The 23,987-nt window shown below is 41.1% G+C and overlaps 1 protein-coding gene across 1 annotated transcript in view; it reads right to left on the minus strand.

The window, feature by feature from the left end:
• The window catches only part of MRPL18 (mitochondrial ribosomal protein L18), a 328,994-nt gene that overhangs the window by 104,935 nt on the left and 200,072 nt on the right, over window positions 1-23,987 (minus strand). Inside the window, exon 3 of the mRNA XM_044084164.1 lies at window positions 1,059-1,290. Coding sequence (XP_043940099.1) covers window positions 1,059-1,290 — 232 coding nt within the window. The remainder of the gene's footprint in view (window positions 1-1,058; window positions 1,291-23,987) is intronic.

Here is a 23,987-nt window from a genome sequence, read left to right on the forward strand (position 1 = left end):
TAGGGAGCAAATTACATAGAAAAAATGGAAATTGTGGGAACCTTACATGCAGAAAAATGTTTTTGTGGAGGATTGGAGTAGGAAGGCAGGAAATGATCAATTTATGTAATGTTGGATTGATGATATTTATAGAATAATACATGTGATGCAGAAGGTTTCTAAACTGTGAGCACATTAAAATAGTTTGTTTTATTTTATATAAATGTATGTTTATCTATGTCTTAAGTGATAATTCAATAAGTGTTAAAAAATACATATGAATATACATTAGCCAAGTGTTCATGTGTGTCTTTGCAAAGCCAACATGCACTTTTTATTACTGTTTATGTTTTACTGCAAATTCAACCTGTACTCCTTACTGTGATTGTTTTTGCTGTTTCTGCCTTCTTGACCTAGGTTGTGCCTGAAAAGGGTCTATAGACGAGTTGACTTATCCAGTTAACAAACATAATAAAGAAAGCTAAGAACTCAGACTCACTATATCATCCATGAACTACTATTCCCTCAGGTTCCTCCTAAACTTACTCTAAAAACTAATGTCACAGCATGTCAGTCCCTGACCTGTGGCCTCCTTATTTTAGCAGTAGGTTCTTCGAGCATCATGCTTACCTGTACAAAATTATAGATGTCTATTGTGCCTCAGTTTTGGCATTTCATAGATTACAGACAAATCCCAGAAAGTCTAAATTAGCAAGGCTTTTTGAGAAGATTTTTCAAACTGACCTACCTTGTCTGGACAACTTCTTCCCCTTCTATATCTATAGCAAGAAACAGCTTAAATAAAAAAATCATGTGAGACTTCTGAAATGAACCCCTGTGGAACAAAACAACACTAGTATTTTTCTATATAACAAACAGTGGGTATGTGCTTTTTAAGGCCTCGCTCTAAACAGCAGATTATGTGAATAACTGAAGCTGCTTCATAGTGTTAAGTTATGGAATGGCAGTAATTAATCCTAATTAAAAAGAGGTTTAGATAAATTGTATGCTAAAAAAAAATCATTAAAGAGAAACTGCATATTTTTCTTTTGATTCACAGAGTACCAACCACATCTTACCGATTCCGAGCGAAACTGCCAAGTAACAACCCTGAAGGTCACATAGCTGATGCCAGCTTCTAGACAGCGCTGAGCTAGAACTCGACCCACATTTTCTGATGCCATGACATCCCGTGTGTTATACAAGTGTTTCTTAATGGCCCACTCTTTAGTAGATGCTTGCACTACAACTGTACCATTATAGTGCTCCACAAATGCAGTTATATGATGTTGTGATTTCTGATATCGCAGCCTGCCACAAGAAATAAAGAAATGGAAATTAACTTGTAAAAAAGCATCTGGGGTAATTTCTCTTAAATAAAAGCCCCATCATGTTTCCATTACTTAACAATGCAAACTAAGGTTGTCAAGTCTTCCATACAGCTCAGTTTTATTAGATATGCCCTTGCTGCAAAACCCACAGCATGGTGTGCTACTACTCTAAGTGTCCCTGACAAAAATAAGTTGTACATGTATATCCACAATAACAAGTTGCTACCTGCTAATATCCAAAATAAGTTGTACATGTATATCCACAACAACAGGTTGCTACCTGCTAATATCCATCCTCCAAAATAACCTATCTAAACTTCTTTGCAAAAATTGTTTTTTTTGTAACCTTATTTACAAATTCAGTTTCATGCAACCAAATGGCAGCAGCAATTACTTCAGTTTTTTCAGAAAAAAAACAAATGTTATACAAAGTACTTAATTTAACTTTGGACCTTTGAAATTCACTCTGGTAGCAGAATGCATAACAGTTTATGCAGAGATTACTGTTGTCTTCAAGTTACCTGGAAGGGATCAGTAACTTGAGTTCTGGGCTAAATGAGAAGCTTAAATCTGCTCTACGGATATTCCTAACATTCTGAAAGGCAGACCTCCTGTAGCTCCCTATGAAAAGGACTCGCACTGCAGCAGTGTCTAATGAACATGCAGATTCTCTGCATAGTACCACAATTAGTGGTATGCAAAAGACAACACCACTATATACCCAATTGAACACACCAAATTGCTAGGAGTGGAAATAGACAATAAACTAAAATTTGACATTCACATATCCATGACCATAAAAAAAGTCCACAAAAAAAACTAGGAGCGTTATACAGAAATAAGCAATTTCTCACCAAAGCAGCAAAGATTTCAATAGCAAATTCCCACCTTATCTCCACCCTACTTTATGCCTCTCCAATACATACCAACCTAAGGCAATGTGATCTAAACAAGCTAGAGACCTGCTACAACAAAATCGCCAAATTCGCGACAGGGGCATCCTACCGTAGTCACCACTGTCTCTCACTTGCTGAACTGGGCTGGCTTGAACTCTCTCACCTCCTTCAGTGGTATCAACTCTCACTCGCCCACAAACTAGTAAACCATCCACTAAATGTCCAATCCCTCCAGGATCTACTCCAACCCTATCGCACCACCAGACCACTAAGATCCAGCAACAAAAATCACTTGCAGATCACTAAAGCCAATAACTCTGCTGGTGAAGCACTATTCTCTTGCGCCATAGCTAAATTATGGAACTCACTCCCACCCACAACTACCTCCGTACCATCATGCACCCACTTCAAAACTTTACTAAAAGCGCACCTAAAAACATGCTGGCTATGCCCTTGCAACTCCCACTCTAATATCATCCACCCCATCCAACCACTACCTTTCTTTCCACTCCACTAACTACCTTGATTATAGCAAGCTCAGATGCTCATAAGCCTAGTACTTATTATACAGCAGGAACTTCTCATTGTAACATTTGTTAATGTCTGTTGTGTACTTCACAGATAAAGATTCTAGTTGTCTACTGCTGTACTATGTTCTTCATCTGTAAATATGTTGTAAGTAATTGCTATGTTAAATTGTTAATCACTATGTAATCCAATGTAACTACTGTCTGTTTATTTTACTGTGGAGCTTTTCTCCCCGGGCCTCCGCTGAAAATGGACCTACGTCCAGTCGGACACTCCCGGTCAACAAATTTAAATAAATAAATTAGTATGATCAGAAGAAAAGATATAGTAATTCCAGAAATTTACAACACTAACTTAAAAAAGCTGTTACTGAAGGAAGTTAAAATGACAGGTTGGTCTGAGGAATAATCATCAGTAAGGAAAGTACATTAATCCCCCCCCCCCCAAACTGTGCCCAGGGTTTAAATTTCAGATATCACAGCTCCCAATCAAATGAGAAAACAAATTATTCACAGGATACATAAACCACAACTGCGAACAGTAAAGTACAAAGAAAGCAAGAGCTATAATGCAGTGGCAAACAATGCTGACTTGTACAGAATAGGTTCTACACAGTTCTATCATCTGCAATGTATACTGCAACTACAATCCAAAAACAAGGACATCAGCAGGTATACTGACTTTATGCACTTCAGTAGTTTATGTCAGTCAGCACATCAAACAAGCACCAGGACCCAGAGGGATAAAGATAAAGTTATATGGTTAAAAAGAAAAATGGAAGGTCATATTATGCGTACTTGCAACAGTTTCACCCCTGCCCATTACAGAATGACACTTCGTCAACTAATACTGTCTGGAAGGTCGGGGGAAGGCTGCAAGAAATCTTAACTAAATTCCTGGCTCTCTGATACAGCTATGACTGGTGGACGGCCATTAGTGACATCAAGAGAGAGGCTGGCAGAAGAAAGCAAAGTTATATTTTTTTTCTTTTTGTGGTCTTTAAACATTATCAGCATCACCAATATTTTATCGTACTAATGAATTCTGTATTAGCTGATGGAGGTGACTTGCTTAAGTGCTCCCGCTAGTTTTACTTTTTTAAAACCTTTGTTACTCAACGTTTTTCAGTCCTACTAGGGCTAACTGATGTGTCTGTCTTTAGCTTAGATTGCAAAGGATTGTGCAGCCTAACTGCTGACTTTCTTACATTTTGTTTGATTTCCATAGTCGGGACTTACTTACCGGGAGTTTAGTTCTCTTTCTCTCTTTTAGAGATCGCCAATAGACGGCAGCAGTGCAGTAGATGAACTGTAAGATACCCTTTCTGTCCTTTCTAGTGACACCTTTCTGGAGGACTAACAGGTAAGCAGAGTAAGGTTACATTGTTTTTTTGAGAAGATAGGCAAAGCTAATTTTTTTATTCCCGGAGCATACTAATCCCTCAATTTACTGATTCATATATTTGATCTGTTCCTTGTAAAATATGTGGATCTCTGACAAATTACTGTGGATTGCAGACATCTGAATTGCAGACTTCATATCCTTCTGAAAACATTTGCTAGTGCAAAAACTGTCATTCTGGCAAGTAGAAACATGATTAGTATACAAAGGCAGTAATCAAAATCTGTCACTGATTTTGGACATTTTCCTCCTTATTCCTTCAGCTTTGTACCCCAGCTTTCTATGGTACCCGATTAGCTTTTTTTTTTTGTTTTTCTTTAACACAGGTTAGCAGTAGTTTTTTTTTTTTTTTTAAACATATGAATGTCCCTGATTTTGCTTCATATCTTTGGTCTGGTCCTGCAAGGTGTGCCCTGACTAATTATTGTGGACTGCAGACATTTGAGTTTTAGATTTCATATATTTAAGAAAACATATGTTAATGCAAAAGCTGTTACTTTAGCGCCCTTTTAATATATAAGAGCAATGCTTATGATCTGCCCCAGATTTGGGATATCTGTTCCCATTATACTTCGACCTTTGTACCCTAGCTTTCTACTGTTCTTGGTTAGCTGTTTTTTTTTTGTAGTAGTTTAACATACAAACATCAAATGTCACAGATTTTGCTTCATATTTTTGGTTTATTCTTTGTAAAATGTGTAGTTTTCTGGCAAACTGTTGAGGACTGTAGCGCTCAAATAATGACAGGCATTCGAGTTTCAGGCATCATATCCTTCAGAAAGTAAAGGATACTACAATAATTGTTATTCAAACAGCTTTCTTAGTACATGCCAACAATATTCAAAATTTTCCCTGATTTTGGATCTTTGTCCTCTTCTACTTCTTTGATTTTGTGTGTTTGTCCCTGACTCTTGAGCCAAAAGGTATACTTTTGTACTTCTTTGTGCAATGTTCCAAAGGCTGTTCAATAGCCAAGGCTTTGTGTCTGCATGTATTTGTGTGACCTGGGTGTGTATCTATTAATACTGTGAAAAATCTGACTTGTTAGTAGTGGTGGCAACACGTGTCCATGAATGAAAAAAGTATTGCTGATTTAATGTATGCATACACAAAATATCACATACACAACTCTTCTAGCTAGCATCAAAAACAGTTAAGTGATTATCTGTCAAAAATGAGGCAAAACATGCATCACAGAGCATCTAGACAATTTCCGAGGAGGAGTTGGCAGCCTCCAGAACCACAGAAGCATAACTGGAGTTTTTCAGCGGTTTAGCAGGGGGGCCCATCCATAACAGCTGTCCCGGTCAAAATCTAGTAAAAAAACAAAAAAAAAACAAACAGCATTGCTCAGAGGGGTTCACAGAGGATCAAACATTAGACATGTACACAGGTGGCTATCATTTGTGGGTAGTTTAGGTTATTACCACAGCTAATGAACCAAAACCAGAGTACCAAAAAGATTATCAGCTAGTATACGTCATGCAAATAACTGCTGGAAAAGTGACTGCAAGTAAATAGTATGCAGTGGTGTTGAGTTAGCCGAGTAGGATGATTGAGTACACGGAAAAAAAAAAAAACAGAAATCTGTGGATTATTGTGGGAGTCTAGTGTCAACATTTTGAAGTTAGTTGACTGGTGAAGCTCTGCAGTGAGTACTGGCACTTGGGACTAACCGAATAATGTGCTAGTGTTGGTCTTTGCCTGGTGTATTATCGTGATATGTATGTGCGTGTGTATACGTGGTATTACCTGACCTCTGTGCGACTGGCTGTCAAGAATGAGAAATGATTACAGACTAAGAAGGGGGTTTAATTATGGGAGTGATGCAAGTGCAGATCTTTCTGTTGCTAGTTATGTTTCCAATGTGGTTTAAATGGCACAGGAGATACTTCTGATATTTTTTGTGAGACAGTTCCACAGTTTTTTCAACCAAAGGAGTGAGTGTCTGGCTGAACCAGTGCCCTGTTCTGGTCCCAGCAACTACAGCCCCACTTTTCATCAGCTCTTCAAGTGAAGAGGCAGAAAATTAATGGCTTCTGTAACTGCAAACAGGACCCATTCTCTGGCTTCTGCACTGCTCCCTCCAAGCTGTTCAAATGAAGAGCAAAAAGTGACCATTCCTTCTGGCACACCAACCAGGTGGGCCAGATACCCCCCACCCCCAGCCATACATGTCCCGTTTCTTGGGCCCTGCCCTCATCCATCCTTCCTTACATTTTAATAAAATAAAATAAATATTTTCTTTTAAAATGGCTCCTACAAATGTAGAAAACAGTTGCTACAGTGCTCAAGTATGACCCCAAATAAATTCCAGCTTTTAAAAGCCAGCATGCATTAAACAGCCATCAGGATTGGCCAATTGCACCCCTCCCCCCAACAATTTGCTCCCGAGGCAATTGTTTATTTTACCCACACTAGGAAGAACCAAGTGCTGGTTGACTGAACACAATTGTCTGTGGGGTAAGTACCAGTTTAGTACTTGGCTGGTCATAAAGCATCAGTCTGGGATGTAGAGGATACTGTAGGCAGTATTAACGTGAGCGAGGGATAATAAATTAGGTACATGAAGCCAGTTAAGGGACTAAAATGCAAGGCAGTGATGCATTTGGTTATAATGTGGTTACTTGCAAACTTTGTAATCTTATTATACAACTGCTTCAGTTTGGCTAACTGAAAGAACTGTAGAATAGCCAAAACTGACAAAGCATACAGAGAATACATAACGTGGAGCTTTGGTCTTATATGTACATGGCCTGATGGAAAAGGTTTGATTTTATAACGTCATAGCTTATGGTTGGGTTTTTTGAACAGTATATTGGATATGCTGATCCAATCTTAATCTGTGGTCTATTATAACCAGTAGTTTAGTAGTATCAACTGAATGTAAGTTCCAGAAGTTTGACTGCTGAGTTGCAAATGAAAATATTTGGTAAGCTTTCTCTGGATTTAGGTGTAGTTTAGACTGTTGACGCAATTCTTCAGTTTTTGTAAAGGACTGCTGCAGGTCACCTTGGATCTGTTAGGCTGAAGAAGCTGCACACAGTGTTGAATTGTCTGCATTTTGGATTACATTTGTTTGAAGAGAAGCCGTATGCATTTTATTTCTATTTAAGAGCAACAGTCCTGATACTGAAACTTGTGACACACGTAAAGGAGTTTTCTGAGGAGATGATAGGTCACCTGCCCAGTGTACACAGTGTATTCAGTGGCTAAGGTAACTTTTAAACCAAATGACGATACTGTTTTTGAGGTCCACTTCCTTGACCCTAGATAATAATATGGGATGTGAAGCAGTATCAAAGGCTTTGGTTAGGTACAGAAACAGGAATACAATAATTTCACCTTTATTTCACCTTTCAAGAGCATAGTTTTTTAATGTTTGTAATTCTGCTTCTGTGCTGCGGCCTGGTCTAAATCTATGCTCTGCTGGAGGAAGTAGTTTGTTCTCTGTTAGGTAGTTGATCAACTGTAAGTGAACACATTTTTCAAGTATTTAGGTAAAGGGGACAAGATGGCTATAAGTCTGTAGTTTGCCAGCTATATCTAAAGGAACGGCATAAAATTATTTTTATATTTTGAGACTACAGCTTCTTTGAGAGGAGAGAGTGATTATAAGTACAGCATGTACAGTTATAGATCGCCCACCATGTCCCAAGATGTTCACTCTGCATTCCTTGAGACATTGGAAAATATAAAGGTCCTACCCAACACCATAATCTTGGGTGATTTCAACTACCCTGGTATACACTGGGCGAACTACCAATGTTCCAACTCCTATGCTCAGCGATTCATAGAATTTATAAATTCAAATGCCCTTGAACAACTAGTATGTTCCCCCACTAGAGGGGACAACATATTGGATTTAATCATCACAAATATGGGCCCCCACTGTACCACACCCGTTATCACTCCCTCCTTGGTCAGATCCGACCACAAACTGATAACCCTGGACATCCTCACCCCTCCACCTCCCCCAGTCAAAAAAAACAGTCAAAAACCTTTCCAAAGCAAACTTCAAACTACTTGTATCCGAAGTGGAAAGCTTCACTATTCCCTTGCAGAAGGATAATGATATCCAGGATGCGGAATCCTACACCAAGGCACTCTATATGCATCTTCAGGATTGCATGGACCGTGCTATCCCAAATAAAACCAAGACTCCTTCCTCAAGAAAGAAGAAACCAGTCTTTTGGACCCTGGCCATAAGCAAACTTTACAACAAAAGGTGGAGACTTATACAAAAAAAGGCCAAATCTCAAGTAGAAAAATCATCCCTGATCCGCATTTTTAAGAAATTGAGGACCCTCATCAAGTCATCTAAAGCTAATTTTGAAAAGAAAGTTGCCAAGGATAACCATAAGGCCTTCTATAGCTACGTCAAAAACCTAAATGGCAACGCTCAGGTCTGTTCTGAGCTAGTACAAAATGGAACAAAATACACTGACCCTTCTGACATTGGCAACATCTTGGCTGACAGGTTCAGTGCAAATTTCTCCCCCCCCCTTCACCACCTACAGGGCCTATTACCATTCCAGGGGATTATGCAAGTCCAATTATTACTGATACATTGGTTAACAAGGCTCTATCTAAAGCTAAAAACACTGCCTCCATGGGAGCAGATGGTGTCCCAGGCTCTCTCATACATGAGCTCCAAAAGGAATTAACCCTGCATCTTAATACCCTGTTCAGTCTCAGCCTCTCCACAGGATATGTGCCCACAAAATGGCGCACGGCAACGGTGGTCCCGCTACACAAGGGTGAGGCCACAACTGACCCTGGGAACTACCGACCAATAAGCCTGACCAGTCTGGTCTGTAAGGCTATGGAGCGAATCATTAGGGAACTCATAAATGGAGAGATTGGGAACCTCCAGTCACTGGACCCCACACAGTTCGGCTTCGTCAAGGGCAGATCATGCCTCCTGAACCTGGTGGATTTCTTTGAGACCGTTATTCAGGCTATAGATAAGGGAAAGGAGATACACACGGCTTACCTTGACCTTGCTAAAGCATTTGACACCATTCCCCATTCGGGTATTATTGATAAGCTCACCAGCCTGGGCATAAACCCTTACGTCACAAGATGGATCGCAAACTGGCTCTCAGACAGATCCCATAAAGGAAGAGTAGTGGGATCTATGTCTGAATCCAGACCAGTAACGAGTGGTGTGCCTCAGGGCTCTGTCCTGGGGCCCCTCCTGTTTGGCATATACTTCTCAGAAGTACAGGCAAGCACGAAAGGGCTATGGCTAAGTTTGCAGACAACTGCAAACTGGGTGCTATAATAGAGTCTCCGGCCGACATGGAGATCCTCCAGAAGGGCCTAAATGAGACTGATGCATGGTGTCAAAGCCATGGTCTCAAGCTAAATGCAAAAAAAAAAGCACAGTAATCCCCTTTGGAAAAAACAGAGTACCCGTAAACTACAACATAGGAGGTAATCCCCTGAAATCTGAAGAAGAAATAAGGGATCTAGGGACCCAAGTAGATAGCCAGCTTTCCTTTGATAACCATGTTGCCAAAGTGGTTAGAAAATCCTTCTATGTGACCCATCTGATCATGAAAGGGTTCGCCTCAAGATCTAAGGATGTAATGGTGCCCCTCTACTCTTCCCTCATCAGATCCATTATTGAGTACAATGCACCAATTGGAATGTACCTGGCTAGACATCTCCAGCAGCTGGAGAGACCACAGAGGTACCTAACCAAGAGACTTACTGGCGTCAAACAGTTGCCCTATGCAGCACGATTGAGAAAGCTAAGACTGCTCTCTGTTGCATACCGCTTTCTCAGAGGCGATCTCTGTCTGACGTACAGAGCCATGTCCAACCCAGAATTGTTGAACATGCTCCATCTTAGCAAAACTAAATCTACTCGAGCTACACGCTCTAGGGATATAAACCTCAACACAACAATGAATAGAACATGCTGGAGGGATAGATTCCCTTTGCAGAGACTTCCCTTACTATGGAACAGGGTCCCGATCTACAGAAGACAGAGCCCCTCACTATCACTCTTCAAGAGGAACCTTGATGAGTGGATGGGTAACAAACTTCACACCGGGAATCACACCAACAGCACTACTAGATAGGGGCCAAGGGTACTAGCTGCTAGTACAAGGGTCTAGGGAACTACTAAAGGGGCGGTGAATACCGCACAACGTGGCTGGGCTAATATATGCCTTCGGGCAGATAGCTCAGTACCAACCTATGAACCTATGTATGTGCAATACATATAATTATTAGACATGCAACAACATCTGCAATTATTCTGATATATTTTACTGAAAGGCTGTTTTTGCTGGAAGAGAGGTGGGCTTTGAATATTTTTTTTATCATGCTGGTAAAGTTGTAATAAGTGAGAATACAGTAGTGGCACTGTCTACATAACATAATGCTGTATACGCTTACCAAGGGAGTTAGCAGCATTTATGTAGAATGAATTCAATCTGCATGTTATGCTACAGTCTGTTTCATCTGTAAAAGGGCAGGGTTTTGATTTTTTTATCAGCTTTGCTGTGGTTTTCCTGTAGAATAGTACAGTAGTATTATTTAGACTTCAGAATGTAATCTTGGTTAAGTTTCACAAGTGCTGATATGGTTGCCAATTATTTGCTGCTTTTTTTTTTTTTATTATAAAAATTCCAGTTTTCCATGCTTTCTCTCTGTTGTGCACCATCTTTTTCCATGACCTGGTGTTACCCATGGTGCAGATTTTGACTTGACTCTTTCTGTATTGCGGTAGAAGGGGTTTAATATGGTGAGAAAAGTTTTGCTGAGGTGAGTTACTTCATCATCTAAAGACAGTACATTTAGTGATTCTCAATTGCTATTTGCACAAGGATAAATAAAAACACTTCCTTACCAAACTTGGTTATATTTAAGTTGTGTACTCACCATAACTATGCAAGCTGTGTTGTCCATTTTAATTCTTCCTCAATGTATGGGTCTCAGATCCGACTTGGCTAATGTCCTTAGATTCTTGGATCAGACTCTTGAGCTCTCTTTACCCACAATGCTCCTAACTTGCCAAAGTACCTCAACTTGAGTTTGTTGCTGCTGAATATGCCAGAAAACATAAATCCTTATAAGGGTCGCTCGTCTAGTCAGGATGAAGTAGATGAACATCGTGGTTTCTGTTCAAGCAGCTTTATTACATACAAACAAACATATATACAAACTAGCCGTCTCATACATAAATGTTCACACTCCGGCTGTACTCACAAAGTGGCACTGAAGATAGCATGTGCCTGCTATTTATACTGAACGTTCAGGTCTTAGAAATGCTTCTTAAAGATACAACACATCTGTTATTCTACATCCTCCCTCCTTGAAAAATGACTGAAAATATTGACTGACATGCTATAGGTAAAAGTAATTTTCCATAATGCAATTATAGAAAACTATATAGATATATACAACCATGTCCAAGTTGCTGTGTACTTCACACTGGGCCTGGAGATATGACCAAATCGTGTGACATACAAACTGGAATTGGGATTAGCAACTGGGATTGTCTCTGCTGAATACTCAACCTTAAGGACGTTATGAACATTATCAGAAATGGTGGTAGGAATCAAGACACGTTCTGTGACTGGAACACTGTCTGAATCACTCTGAGATTTAGGGTCTGTATCACAGAACACTGCTGCAATAACGGTTCTGGTACAGGAATTAGATGTCTGCGATTCTTCCTATACTCCACACCCTTAGATTTCACAAGATAGCATCTTGGCTCTTCAGAAATATTTGTTACTTGACCAAGCCGGTCAAAACCTTTCACCATTTGCATCCTCACTGTCTCTCAATGGATAAAAAAATCTGCTCAATTTTTGGACTTCTGGAAAGAACACTTTCTGAACAACTGGGCTTTGACTGATTTATTGTTTTTAGCTTTATGCCTCAAACTGGAACTGACAGGCAGTGTTGTTCTGTTTTGCCTAGATAGACGTCTTTGAGCAGGTGAGCCAAGTATATTGTCACAGGGTATGTTTCTGAGACTTTAGAGTAAGTTCAAAAAGACATCGGTATTGTCACGCTTTGACTTCTCAAGTAACTGTGTTGCACTCTGTACTGCATGTTCAGCTAGCCCATTTGATTGTACATGTTACTAGTAATCTAGAATATCCACAAAGTCCCATTATCTTGCAAATTTCTGAAACAAGTGACTGGTAAATTGGGTACCATTGTCAGAGATAAGTTTTTGTGGACTTCCATGGACTGAGAAATGACGTTTCAACTTGGTAGTAACAGTAGTGGAAGTTAGATAAGGTAGTAGATTGATCTCAAACCAGTTTGAATAAGTCTACCAGCACTAAGGAATGTTGATTGTTCCACTCGAATATGTCAGTGGCTACTGTTGACCAAGGTAGTTCAGGAACTTGACTTAGCTGAAGTGGTTCTTTTTGCAAATGCGTTTTAGTACTATTGCATACTGAACAAGAATACAGTATTCTATCAATGTCTTTTGCTAAAGAAGTCCAAAATACTAGTCCTCTTGCCCTTCATCTGGTAGCTTCGGAACCTGAGTGACCACAAGGCAAGATATGGAGTATTCTTGCTGTAGGGAAACAGGAACAACAATTTTAGGACCTTTGAAAATAATGCCATATTCCATCAACATCTCATCTCTGCAAGGAAAGTAGGGTTGCACTTCAGGTGGTACACTAGATTACTTTGATGGCCATCAAGCATTAATGTAGTGGTTGAGCTTTTGTAAAATTGGATCAGTCTTTCTATGATCTCTTACATCATCAAGTCTTGTGGTAGAAAAACTCCTCACTTCCATGACATCGAAGTCAAAATTTTCTGCATCAAGTTGTTCCACTGAAGTTCTGGGCAATCTGGATAAGGTATCAGCCAGATAAAGAAGTCTGCCATTTGTACAGACCATTTTGAAGTTGTACTTTTGCAATTTAAGCATCCTTCTTTGCAATCTCGCTGGAACTGAATGAATACGCTTCTTTAAAATAGTAACCGGAGGTTGATGATCAGTTTTAATCTGAATATCTCGACCATAGAGATAATCATGAAACTTGGAACATGCAAACACTATTGCCAAAAGTTCTTTCTCAGTCTGAGCATATTGCATTTCAGTTTGGGTAAGTGTTCTAGATGTATAGGCTTACTGGTTTACCCTCTAAGAATAACTGCACCAAGACCACATTTTGAAGCATCGCAGAAAGAGTAACTGGTTTGTTGACATCATAGTATCTTAATGTAGGTAGAGTAGCTATTTGCCGCTTAAGGTCTTCAAATGCTCTCTGGTGATGTTCTAACCATGACCATATAACATTCTTGTGTATTAGCTCTCTCAAAGGTGCTGTCAACTCAATGAAGTCTGGTATAACCTTGCCTAAATAAATAGTTGACCATACCAACAAAACGCTATACAGCATGAACATTACCTGGTGCTGACATCTCAAGAATGGCTGCTTGCTTGAATGGGTCTGGTCTCAAGCCAATGTGAGTAAATAAATGACCTACATACATAACTTCTGGTAGTCTGAATTTGCACTTTAAGAGGATTGAAGTTCACTTCATGTGCTCTGTCTAGAACTGAGATTTCTGTCATGATCTGCTTCACCATTGCCTCCAACTAACAAATCTATTTATTTAACATTTGTTTACTGGGAAAGGCCGACTTGGAAGGAAGCCAACTTTCAGTGAAGGCACAGGGAGAAAAGCTCCAGATGCATGTCTTTATAATGTGGGAGGAAACTGGAGCACCCGGAGGAAACCCACACGAATGCAGGGAGGACATGCAGACTCAACACAGAAGGCACCTCAGCCAAGAATCGAACCGGAGAACCTCTTTGCTGTGAAGCGACAATGCTACCACTCCGCCATCTGCATAATCTAATAATAATCTACTATTATGGCACAAAGATAACCTGAAAGAATTTGCTCCATTGCACGCTGAAAGACTTCACTTGCAGAACTTATTCCATACGGCATCCTAAGAAATCTGTAACAACCAAATGGGGTACTGAATGTGGTCAATATTGAAGATTTGCAATCAAGCATCACTTGCCAAAATTAACCTTTTGCGCTCAGACTTGCCAGAGATCCACTTATATATCCAAACTGGAAGCCACGCACTCTCCATCCAAGACCGGAATAGCTGGTCAAGAGAAGATAAACACTTGCACCACACCACATGGAACACAGCCCTCTAGAACACACACCAGCACTGCCTTCACATAAAAACACAAATGACACACCCACCTTCGCAGAGGCCATCAATAAAAATCTACCCAAACAGCAGAGGCCTCCAAGGCAGAAATCACTCGACCACCACAACAAAACACTAATCACGAGACACATAACTCTCCTTAACAGTGCGCTACTCAACCAAAGCCCCTAAGACAAAACAGCATGCCCAACACACTAGTGATAGGTGACTCGATAGTGAGGCACACTGATGTCCCACTCACTAGACTGAATAAGGAGAAATAAGAGTCAGCTACCTGTCAGGTGCCAGGATCCACCACATAACGCACACACTCAGGTCCCTCAACAACAGATACAAATAGGACTCTGTCATTGTATATGTGGGTGTGAATGACCTGAAACATACCACCCTGGACTACATGAAAAGAAACACGGAGGAGCTCTCAGATTATGTAGCCCAGGCGGGTATGACCCTAGCCTTGAGCAGCATCCTACCATCATTCAGTATGACACAACAGTACAAGCAAAATTGACTGATTTCAGCAATTGGCTAAGTTTCTGGTGTCATTCCAAGGGGATCCAGTATCTGTCTGCCTGGGATGACATGACTGACAGACTTCGATGCTTTGCCAGAAATGGCCTGCATCTGTCACCCCCTGGGCTTCCGGATACTGGCCAAATCTCTTCCCACCCCTATAGTGCCTTTTTTAGGCTGTGTTCCAAAGACCAAATTACCTATGTAACAGCTACAAATGCAATCTGAGGGTCATGCTGCTCAATGCTAGAAGTCTTGTTGTGTCTTTCGGCTTTTCCCGGTTAGGGGTTGCCACAGAGGAACTCCGGTCTGCTAATGATTGGCAGTAGATTTTTACGTGCCGACTTGCTGGGCCTGACGCACAACCTTTAACAAAGGAACGCCCATTCACGCATGTCGTCACACGGAAGACGCTCTAACTGAGAATCGAACGGGACGTCTTACTATGAGGCGACAACGCTACCGCAGCACCACCACCGCAGTGCTGCTCAATGCTAGAAGTCTAAATCTCAAAATGCACTCGCTCAAAGCACTCCTTAAAATGGAGAAAATTGACATTTTTGCTGTAACAGAGATCTGGTTCAAAGCAGCAGAAAGCACCCCTGCACTACCAGGCTATAACTCATGCCATAACTTTCAGCTCCAGAACTTGGACCGAAGCTCCAAAGGAGTAGGTGATTCCATATTCATAAAGAATGTGCACACCTCCAGACTGGTAAGCCCAACATAACGCATCACAGATACTTCAGGTGCAGCTAACATCGGGTAAGACAGCGATTCAGGTCATAGAATGCTATAGGTCCCCAACCATGTCCCAAGACTCACATTCCACGTTCCTAAGCACCCTGAAGAATATTAGGGTCCAACCTAACACTCTCATACTGGGAGACTTCAACTACCCCTCCATTAACTGGGTAAACTACTCATGCAACAATACACTTGCCCAATGTTTCCTGGAATTCATTAATTCCAAATGCCGTGGACCAGCTCATCCTTACCCCCACTAAAGGGAACAACATCGTTGACCTGGTCATTACTAACATGGGCGACCGTTGTTCTACACCAATAGTCAACTCCTCCCTGGTTAGATCAGACCACAAACTAATCACCTTGGAAATCCAAATCCCCCCCCCCCCCCCCACAAAGGTAACCACCATGAAAAACTTCTCCAAAGCTAACTTTGGGCTCCTAAAAACAGAGGTGGCTAACTTCAGGGCACCCATGCAAATGGAGAATAGGTCCCATGCAAATGGAGAATAGTTGCCATGCCTGTCGAATCATACACTAGTGCATGAACATGTACACAAATGCATGGATCTCTCCACACCCAATAGAACCAAGACACTCTCCTCCAAAAAAAGGAAGCCAATCTGGTGGTCCCCTGCCATAGACAAACTCTACAACAGAAGGAAGGAACTAATGCGGAATAAGGTGAATTCCCAAGACCGGAAAAACTCGCTTATTAGCCTCAACAAAAAGTTGAGATCCATCATCAAGTCCTCTAAAGCTAACTATGAAAACAGAATTGCAGCAGATAGTAAAGACAACCACAAGGCCTTCTATAGTTATGTAAAGAACCTCCATGGCAATACCCAGATTTGCTCTGAGCTACTGCACAATGGTACCTCCTATACTGAGCCAACAGATATTGTCAATATATTGGTTGACAAGACTCAGTGCCAACTGTACCCCCTCAAAGGACCAATCACAATACCTGTAGATTGCCAGGCACCCAGTATTACTGCTGCACAGGTTAAAACAGCACTGTCTAAAGTCAATAATACAGCTTCCATGGGCCCTGACAACATCCCTGGCTGTGTTCTACATGAACTACAGAGTGCACTGGCACCACACCTGTATGCCCTGTTCTATCACAGCCTCATCTCAAGCTTTGTCCTTCTCGAATGGCGCACTGCTACAGTCATCCCTCTCCACAAAGGAGGAGTGAGTGATTACAGACCCTGGGAACTATCACCCCATTAGCCTGAGGAGTCTGATATGCAAAGCTATGGAATGCATCATCATGGACTTAATAAACAAGGATATAAGGAATCTCCAAACTCTGGATCCCACACAGTTTGGTTTTGTGAAGGATAGATCATGCCTGCTCAACCTGGTTGACTACTTTGAGTTAGTCATCAGAGCAATGGATGAGGGAAAGGTGATTCATACAGCCTACCTTGATCTGGCCAAGGCCTTAGATACCATTCCCCACTCAGGAATCATAGAAAAACTCACTAAGTTAGGTATCAATCCCTATATATCACTAGGTGGGTTACAAACTGGCTCACAGATAGAACCCACAGTGTGAAAGTAGCTGACTCCAAGTCAGACTGACGATCAGTCACGAGTGGAGTCCCACAGGGTTCAGTCCTGAGTCCTCTTCCTGTTGGGTATCTACTTCTCTGAAGTCCAAGCCAACATGAAGGGACTCTGTCTGACAAAGTTTGCAGACGTTTGCAAGTTGGAAGCTATTATTAACTCCCCAAGTGATGTTGACATCCTGCAGAAAGGCCTCACTGAGACCAACGACTGGTGTTAGAACCATGGCCTTAAGCTCAATACCAAAAAAAGTGTAGTCATTCCCTTTGGGAAAAACTTGGTTCTCATGAATTACCACATCGATGGTAGTCCACTGGAAAGCGTTATAAGAGATCTGGGAACACAGGCTGACAGCAACCTCTCTTTTGATCACCACATTGCCACTGTGGTCAGAAAGTCCTTCTATGTGGCACATCTCATTACTAAGGGTTTTGCATACAGGAAGAAAGAAGTCATTGTCTTCCTCTACTCTTCCCTCATTAGGCCAATCATAGAGTACAATGCCCCATTTGGCATGTACCTCACTAGACACCTGCAACAACTGGTGAGGCCACAAAAGTACCCCACAAAGATGATCCTAGGCCTTAAACAGTTGTCCTATATGGATAAACTCAAAAAAACTCCAACTATTCTCAGTCTCATATCGCCTACTTAGAGGCAATCTCTGCTTGACTTACAAAGCCATGTCTGAACCAGCTCCGTTAGAAATGCTACATCTAAAGACATCCCAATCCCTCCGCACCACACACTCCAGAGACCTCAACCTCATTACCACAATCAACAGAACATGCTAGAGGGACAGGTTCATAACCCAGAGACTGCCTATGCTATGGAATAGACTTCCCATACATGTCAAACAGAGCACCTCACTGGCCTTCAAGAAAAATCTTGATGGGTGGATGGGAAGTAGAAAATTCACCCCGGGGATCACTTCAGTGAATCTACTCAACAGAGGCACTGAGAACTAATGTCAGGTGGCACGATGCCAGGGTAATCCTATGGGCTAGGCTTGCAAAGGCTTCAGCACCATTAGCCTAGTACACGCCTATGAACCTAAAACAGAAAAAAACAGTGGCATTTGTATTTATTGCTGCAACGTCTTCAACTGTACGCATGGGAGGATGTGGTCCTTTTAATGCTTTGTTCAAATCTCTTGGGTCAATGCATATTCTGATTTCATATCTGAGCCTTTTTTGTGAGCTGCTACCATGGATGACACCCATTCGTAAGGCTCTTTATCTGGACAAATTAGACCTTGCTACACCATTTTGTCTACCTGAGCTTTGACTAAGTTGCATAGCCATCAGAACTTTCCTTGCTGGTCTGACTACTTGACTAATCTCTGGGTCTAACTTCATAGCATACACAACTGGAAGTTTGCCCAACTTGCCATCGAAAAGATCGGCATACTCTGAAAAAATAGTATTAGTGAAGCTCGAACTGGGACGTGCTTATTTGATGAAATTCTTTGGTAAAAGAAAGCAGATTCATTCCCAACCTGTCTCTGAGACCCAATAATGAATGCACAGGTCTTCAAACTACATAGAATAATAAGCTATAACAGTTTTTGGCCACATAACATGAAAGCACTGCTGAGCCTTGGCTTTGAATTTCTTCACCTCCACAAGGAACATGTTTCGCACAACTGGTCACATTTAGTTGTTCACCAACTCTCACCTTAGCAAACTTATCTGTAGACATAACACATTACACTCTGAACCAGTGTCTACTTTGAGCTCAGTGGATTAACCATTGATCTGGACAGTACAAAATACTTCATTCTTTGCCAATAAATCTACTGCATCAATCCTTTCACCAATTACTGATTCACCATCTATAAAGAAAGCAGACTACTGCAGTTCAACTTGATCAATTTGCTTTTTCGAATGACCCTTTTTTTTTATAACAGAGTGAGACTTACCTGATTTTTCAAAATTTTTGAAAATGGCTCCATTTCTTACAATTATGGCATTGCTGACCCAATGCTAAGCACTTTTTTCTTTTAGACTCATGGTTGGCACCACAATTGCGACGGTTAACAATAAAGCTTGATTTGGGTTTTGCTGATTCACCCTTGTATGCCACTGAGCATGCCCCTTTAACTGAACTAGTCTTAGGACTTTCTAGAAGATTGAAGGACCTCCTAGGAAAACTCCAAGGGGCAGCAGCTGCCACGTGCTTAGGCCTGTTTCTGCCTAACACATGTTGCATGCCGTCTACATTTGCTCTGGGTCTTGCTGAAACTATGCTCTTATTACTTGCAAGTATATTTGTGTGCCTTTGTGTAACTTCATGAATTTGACAAATCTCAATAGCTTTACTCAGCTGTAAATCACTAACAAGAAGCAAACTCTTTCTCACAGTAACATTATTAATACCACACACGAGCCTGTCCTTTATTAACTCATCTTTTAAGTCACCAAACTTACACGTTTTACTTTTATTTCTCAGGTTAGTAATATAAGTTGCAAAAGTTTCTCCTTGCTTTTGATTTCTCTTGTAAAACAAATGCCTCTCTAATGTAACATTGGTCTGGGGGTTACACATCTCTCTTTCTAAATTTGTGCTTCAAATACTTGGGGTCTTCTCTTGATTCAGCTTGGACAATAATATGATGATTTTCTCCTTCGCCTTCATATACTGCTGATGCATAAACAAATGAACGTTGACCCTGCTACATTTAGCAAAATGAATGCTTTGCTGCATTGCATCTTTATCAGAATGAGCCGTTTGTATGAATATATTGTACTCTTGTTCAAATAGTCTCCAATTCTATGCAATATACTGAGCAAATATAAGTGGTAGCAGTTTTTAAAAGCAGTCTGCCATACTAATATATCTCAGTGAAGACTTTTGCCAGTATGCACGAACACACACACATGTATATATGCCTAAATTTATGCTAGTACTTGTAACTATGCCCAATAGCACAAACATCTGTACAACTGAACTTTGAGAAATACGTTTCCTGAGCACTAATACCCTCAAAATCACCATACTGTAAAAGTCACTTATTTTAAGAAATATTTCAAATAACTGCATTGTGCAAGTAAACTGGGCAGAAGAAGCTCAGGGTAAGAAACATTTTGAAGTAACTGCACTTTGCGAATAAACAGTACACATCACACTGAAATTTTTCCAAAATGGCTGTACTTTGCCAACAACTCTGTATACTGCAAGAAACACTCTGTAATGGTGGCATTCTGATGAATAGACATACCCAGCACAAGAAAGTTTTCGAAATGTCTGCATTTTGACTGCACTTTACAAAATAGTTGCACCTTGCACACAACAAACTCTTTGGAATAAATGCACAGTAATAAACATACACCGTAAGCACTTTTACAAACTCTGAGATACTTCAAATAACTCCAGTTATACTATTCAGAGCTCCAGTCAATGTGTAGTAGCAGTTTATGCCAAAACACAGCAATTCGCCAAAAAACATGCAGTCGCCTTGCTTTTGCCCTTTTTGCACTTTGTTATATTCATTTTTGCTCATTTAATCTCTTTTCATACCCCTTATATTTTATTGTGCTCGTTTTAACTCTAAACATGCTCGTTTTACTTTAAACATGCTTGTTTTGCAATTCTAAGGTAATTATGAACCCCTTTATGTGCTTTTCTGATGCTCATTTTATCAAATCTCTTAATTTCGAGCATTTCACTTAATAAACTTTTTATGCTTTCCGTTTACTTAATAAATGTTTTTGTGCTATTTGCTTGCTTAGTAATGTGTTTTGTGCCCTTGTAATGCTCTATTTTATCTTTTTTATAAAATAAACTGTTCATGCAACTTTTCATCATCTTTAGGTTCCTAGGCAAATACTAGGCTAGCTGCCCTTGTTGGCTATTTTAAGCCTAGCAAATTTCCCTTGGTAAGAATCAAACTCTGTGCCTCTTGTGTGTGAAGTAAATACCTTAACCATTATGCCCAACCCCCCACCCAAATGCTGTGTTACCACCATGCATTTCACTGCCAAGTCTTGAACCCAGGACCCTGTGCACTACAGTCAGAACAACATACCACTATGCCAAATCAGCTGCTAGTTTGTCTATGGCCCTTTGTTGGTCTTGGTTTACTTAGTTTGTCTTCACTCTTAACTCTGCACCTCGTGGCTCTGAAATGCAGTCGCTGGGATCCCAGTTCTGACACCATGTTGCTCATCTAGTCAAGATGTGTAGATGAACATTGCGGGTTCTGTTCAAGCAGCTTCATTATATACAAACAAAAACATATATACAAAATAGCTGTCTCATACATAGATGTTCACATACTGGCTGTATTCACAAAATGGCACTGAAGATAGCACATGCCCGCTATCTATAGTGCACATTCAGGCCATAGAAATGATTCTTAAAAGTACAACACATCTGCTATATACAATAAGAATTATAATCATAAAAGAAACAGTACAGATACAGTGCAGGGGCTCAAACTGGGAACAATGGTTTCCATATACCTTACCAGGTCACTCCCAAAGGATAAGGACAGGGTAAAGGTGGGTGGGGCGTTAAGGAGGAATGAAAATGGACAACAGATGCATAGTTATGATGAGTACATAACTTAAATATCTTATGTCATTTTCATCAATTCCTCGATGTATGAGACAGTCCCCAGCTATGATAATCTTGGGTGGTTCTCACTGAAGGATATCATGGAGAAAGTACAGTTTTGTACCTACCATAAATGTAGATGTTAGAGTGCTCATACAGCTGCAGTCATAACAGATGGGTTATCCTGCCGTCAGGCGGGTCCTCGGTCGGCTGAATTCCAAAGTCTAGGTCCGGCGTCGGTTTTCGTCGCTTCCTCCCTGACATCAATGCGGCAGGGGTATGAAAGAGGCAGACAACGCCATTTTCTTCAGTTTTTCTTGCCCCAGATGTCAGGTGCCCCCAGAAGGAAGGCAAACATAATGTTATGCAAAAATGCAACGTTGATAAATCAAAAACAGTAGTTGCAAGCAAATACACCATAAAAGAATACCCCAAAAGGTTATATGAAAAGGGTTTGTCATAAGGCCTGTCCTAAGAGGGGTTGGAGGGAGGGAAACCTGGACTGCAGCTGTATGAGCACTCGAACATCTACATTTACGGTAGGTACAAAACTGTACTATGTTCATCGTGCATACAGCTGCAGTCATAACAGATGGGAAGAATCCCAAAGCTAAGTAAGGGTGGTAGGCACTAAGTGGAACTAGGAGGGGCTAGGATGCCCTGCAGGACTGCTGTGGCAAAGCCCGCTCTAGATTTAGAGTATAGTGGGAGGTGAGTGCTTGGAGAAAGTGTGCACTGAACTCCAGGTGGCTGCTTCCAAAATATCCTTGGTAGGGACCCCCCTGAGGAAGGCTGCAGAGGTAGCTGTGGCTCTGGTGGAGTGGGATCTGATGCATGCAGGCACAGTTTTTCCATGAAATGAGTAACAAAAGCGTATGCAGTGAGCTATCCATTTTGAAATTGTCTGTTTGGAAATAGCCTTTCCTTGAGCACCTGCAGCATAGGACACAAAGAGTTGCTCAGATTTCCTAAATGGCTTTGTCCTGTCCAAATAATAACGAAGTTGTCTGTGAATGCCCAAGGAATGTAGTAGTCTTTCCCCTTTGTTTTGTGGATTAGGATAAAAGGTAGGTAAGTGGATAGTCTGATTCAAAGCTACACTGGATACTACCTCTGGCATAAAGGTAGGGTTGGTTCATAAGGAAACTCTGTCCTGATGGAAAATGATGAATGGTTGCACAGCCATGAGGGCCTGTAGCTCCGAAACCCTGCGAGCTGAGGTGATAGCCAGAAGAAAGGCTGTTTTCCATGACAAGTACTGTAACTCTGCTGAAGAAGCTGGCTCGAAGGGAGGAAGGGTCAGCTTTTCCAATACGAAGTTGAGGTCCCAAGCAGGGACTGGTAGTTTCCTTGGGGGTTTTATATTCTTTGCCCCTCTGAGGAACTGCCTTAAGAGAGGATGAGACAATGAAAGAGAATCTGTGTTGTATTGTGCAGAAATGGCTGAAGCGTGGATCTTGATGGAGGAGAAGAAAGTCCATTGTTTAACATTTCAGCTAGGTACTGTAAAATTTGAGGTATATTTATTACCCAAGGATTCTGTCCCTTCTTTTGATTCCAGGCACAAAATCGTTTCCATTTGGCGGAGTAGGCCTTTCTAGTAGAAGATCTTCTGGCCTCCAAGATGACATCCTGCACCTCCTTGGAGAGGAGCAACTGTTGGGAAATCAAGGAATTCTCCATGCAGCTAGATTTATAGTTTTGAGATGGCTGTGAAGAGTTTTGTAGTTGTGCTGGGACAACAGAAGAGAGACTAGAGGTAGGATCCATGGTGGGGAATGTGTCAGGCTCTTCAGGAGCGGATACCAGTGTTGCCTTGGCCAGTCTGGAGCAATGAGAATCATTTTCGGCCTCTCTGCTCTGGCTTTTAATAGAACTTTGGGCAGCAGAGGAAGAGGCGGGAAGGCATTGACTGTCAATGTTGCCCAATTGAAGGAAAGTGCGTCCACTTTCCAGGCCTGTGGATGATAGGTCCTTGAACAAAATTTTTTCAACTGGCAATTTCTGTGGGTAGCAAAGAGATCTATGTCTGGCTATCCCCATGCCGGAGTTATCTTTGTGAAAAAATTGAGGATGCAACTTCCATTCGTGTGGATCTGTCATACTTCTGCTTAGATTGTCTGCCAGTGTGTTTTCCTTCCCTGGCAGGAATTGTGCCTGTAGTTGAATTTTCATTTCCAGTGCTGTGTTCCATAGGGTCATGGCTTGCCTGCACAGGGGGTATGAATGAGTTCCCACCTGTTTGTTTATGTACCACATCACTGT

This window comes from Protopterus annectens, chromosome 9.part0 (assembly GCF_019279795.1).
Source record: "Protopterus annectens isolate FY-2018-M chromosome 9.part0, PAN1.0, whole genome shotgun sequence".
Lineage (NCBI taxonomy): Eukaryota > Metazoa > Chordata > Ceratodontiformes > Protopteridae > Protopterus > Protopterus annectens.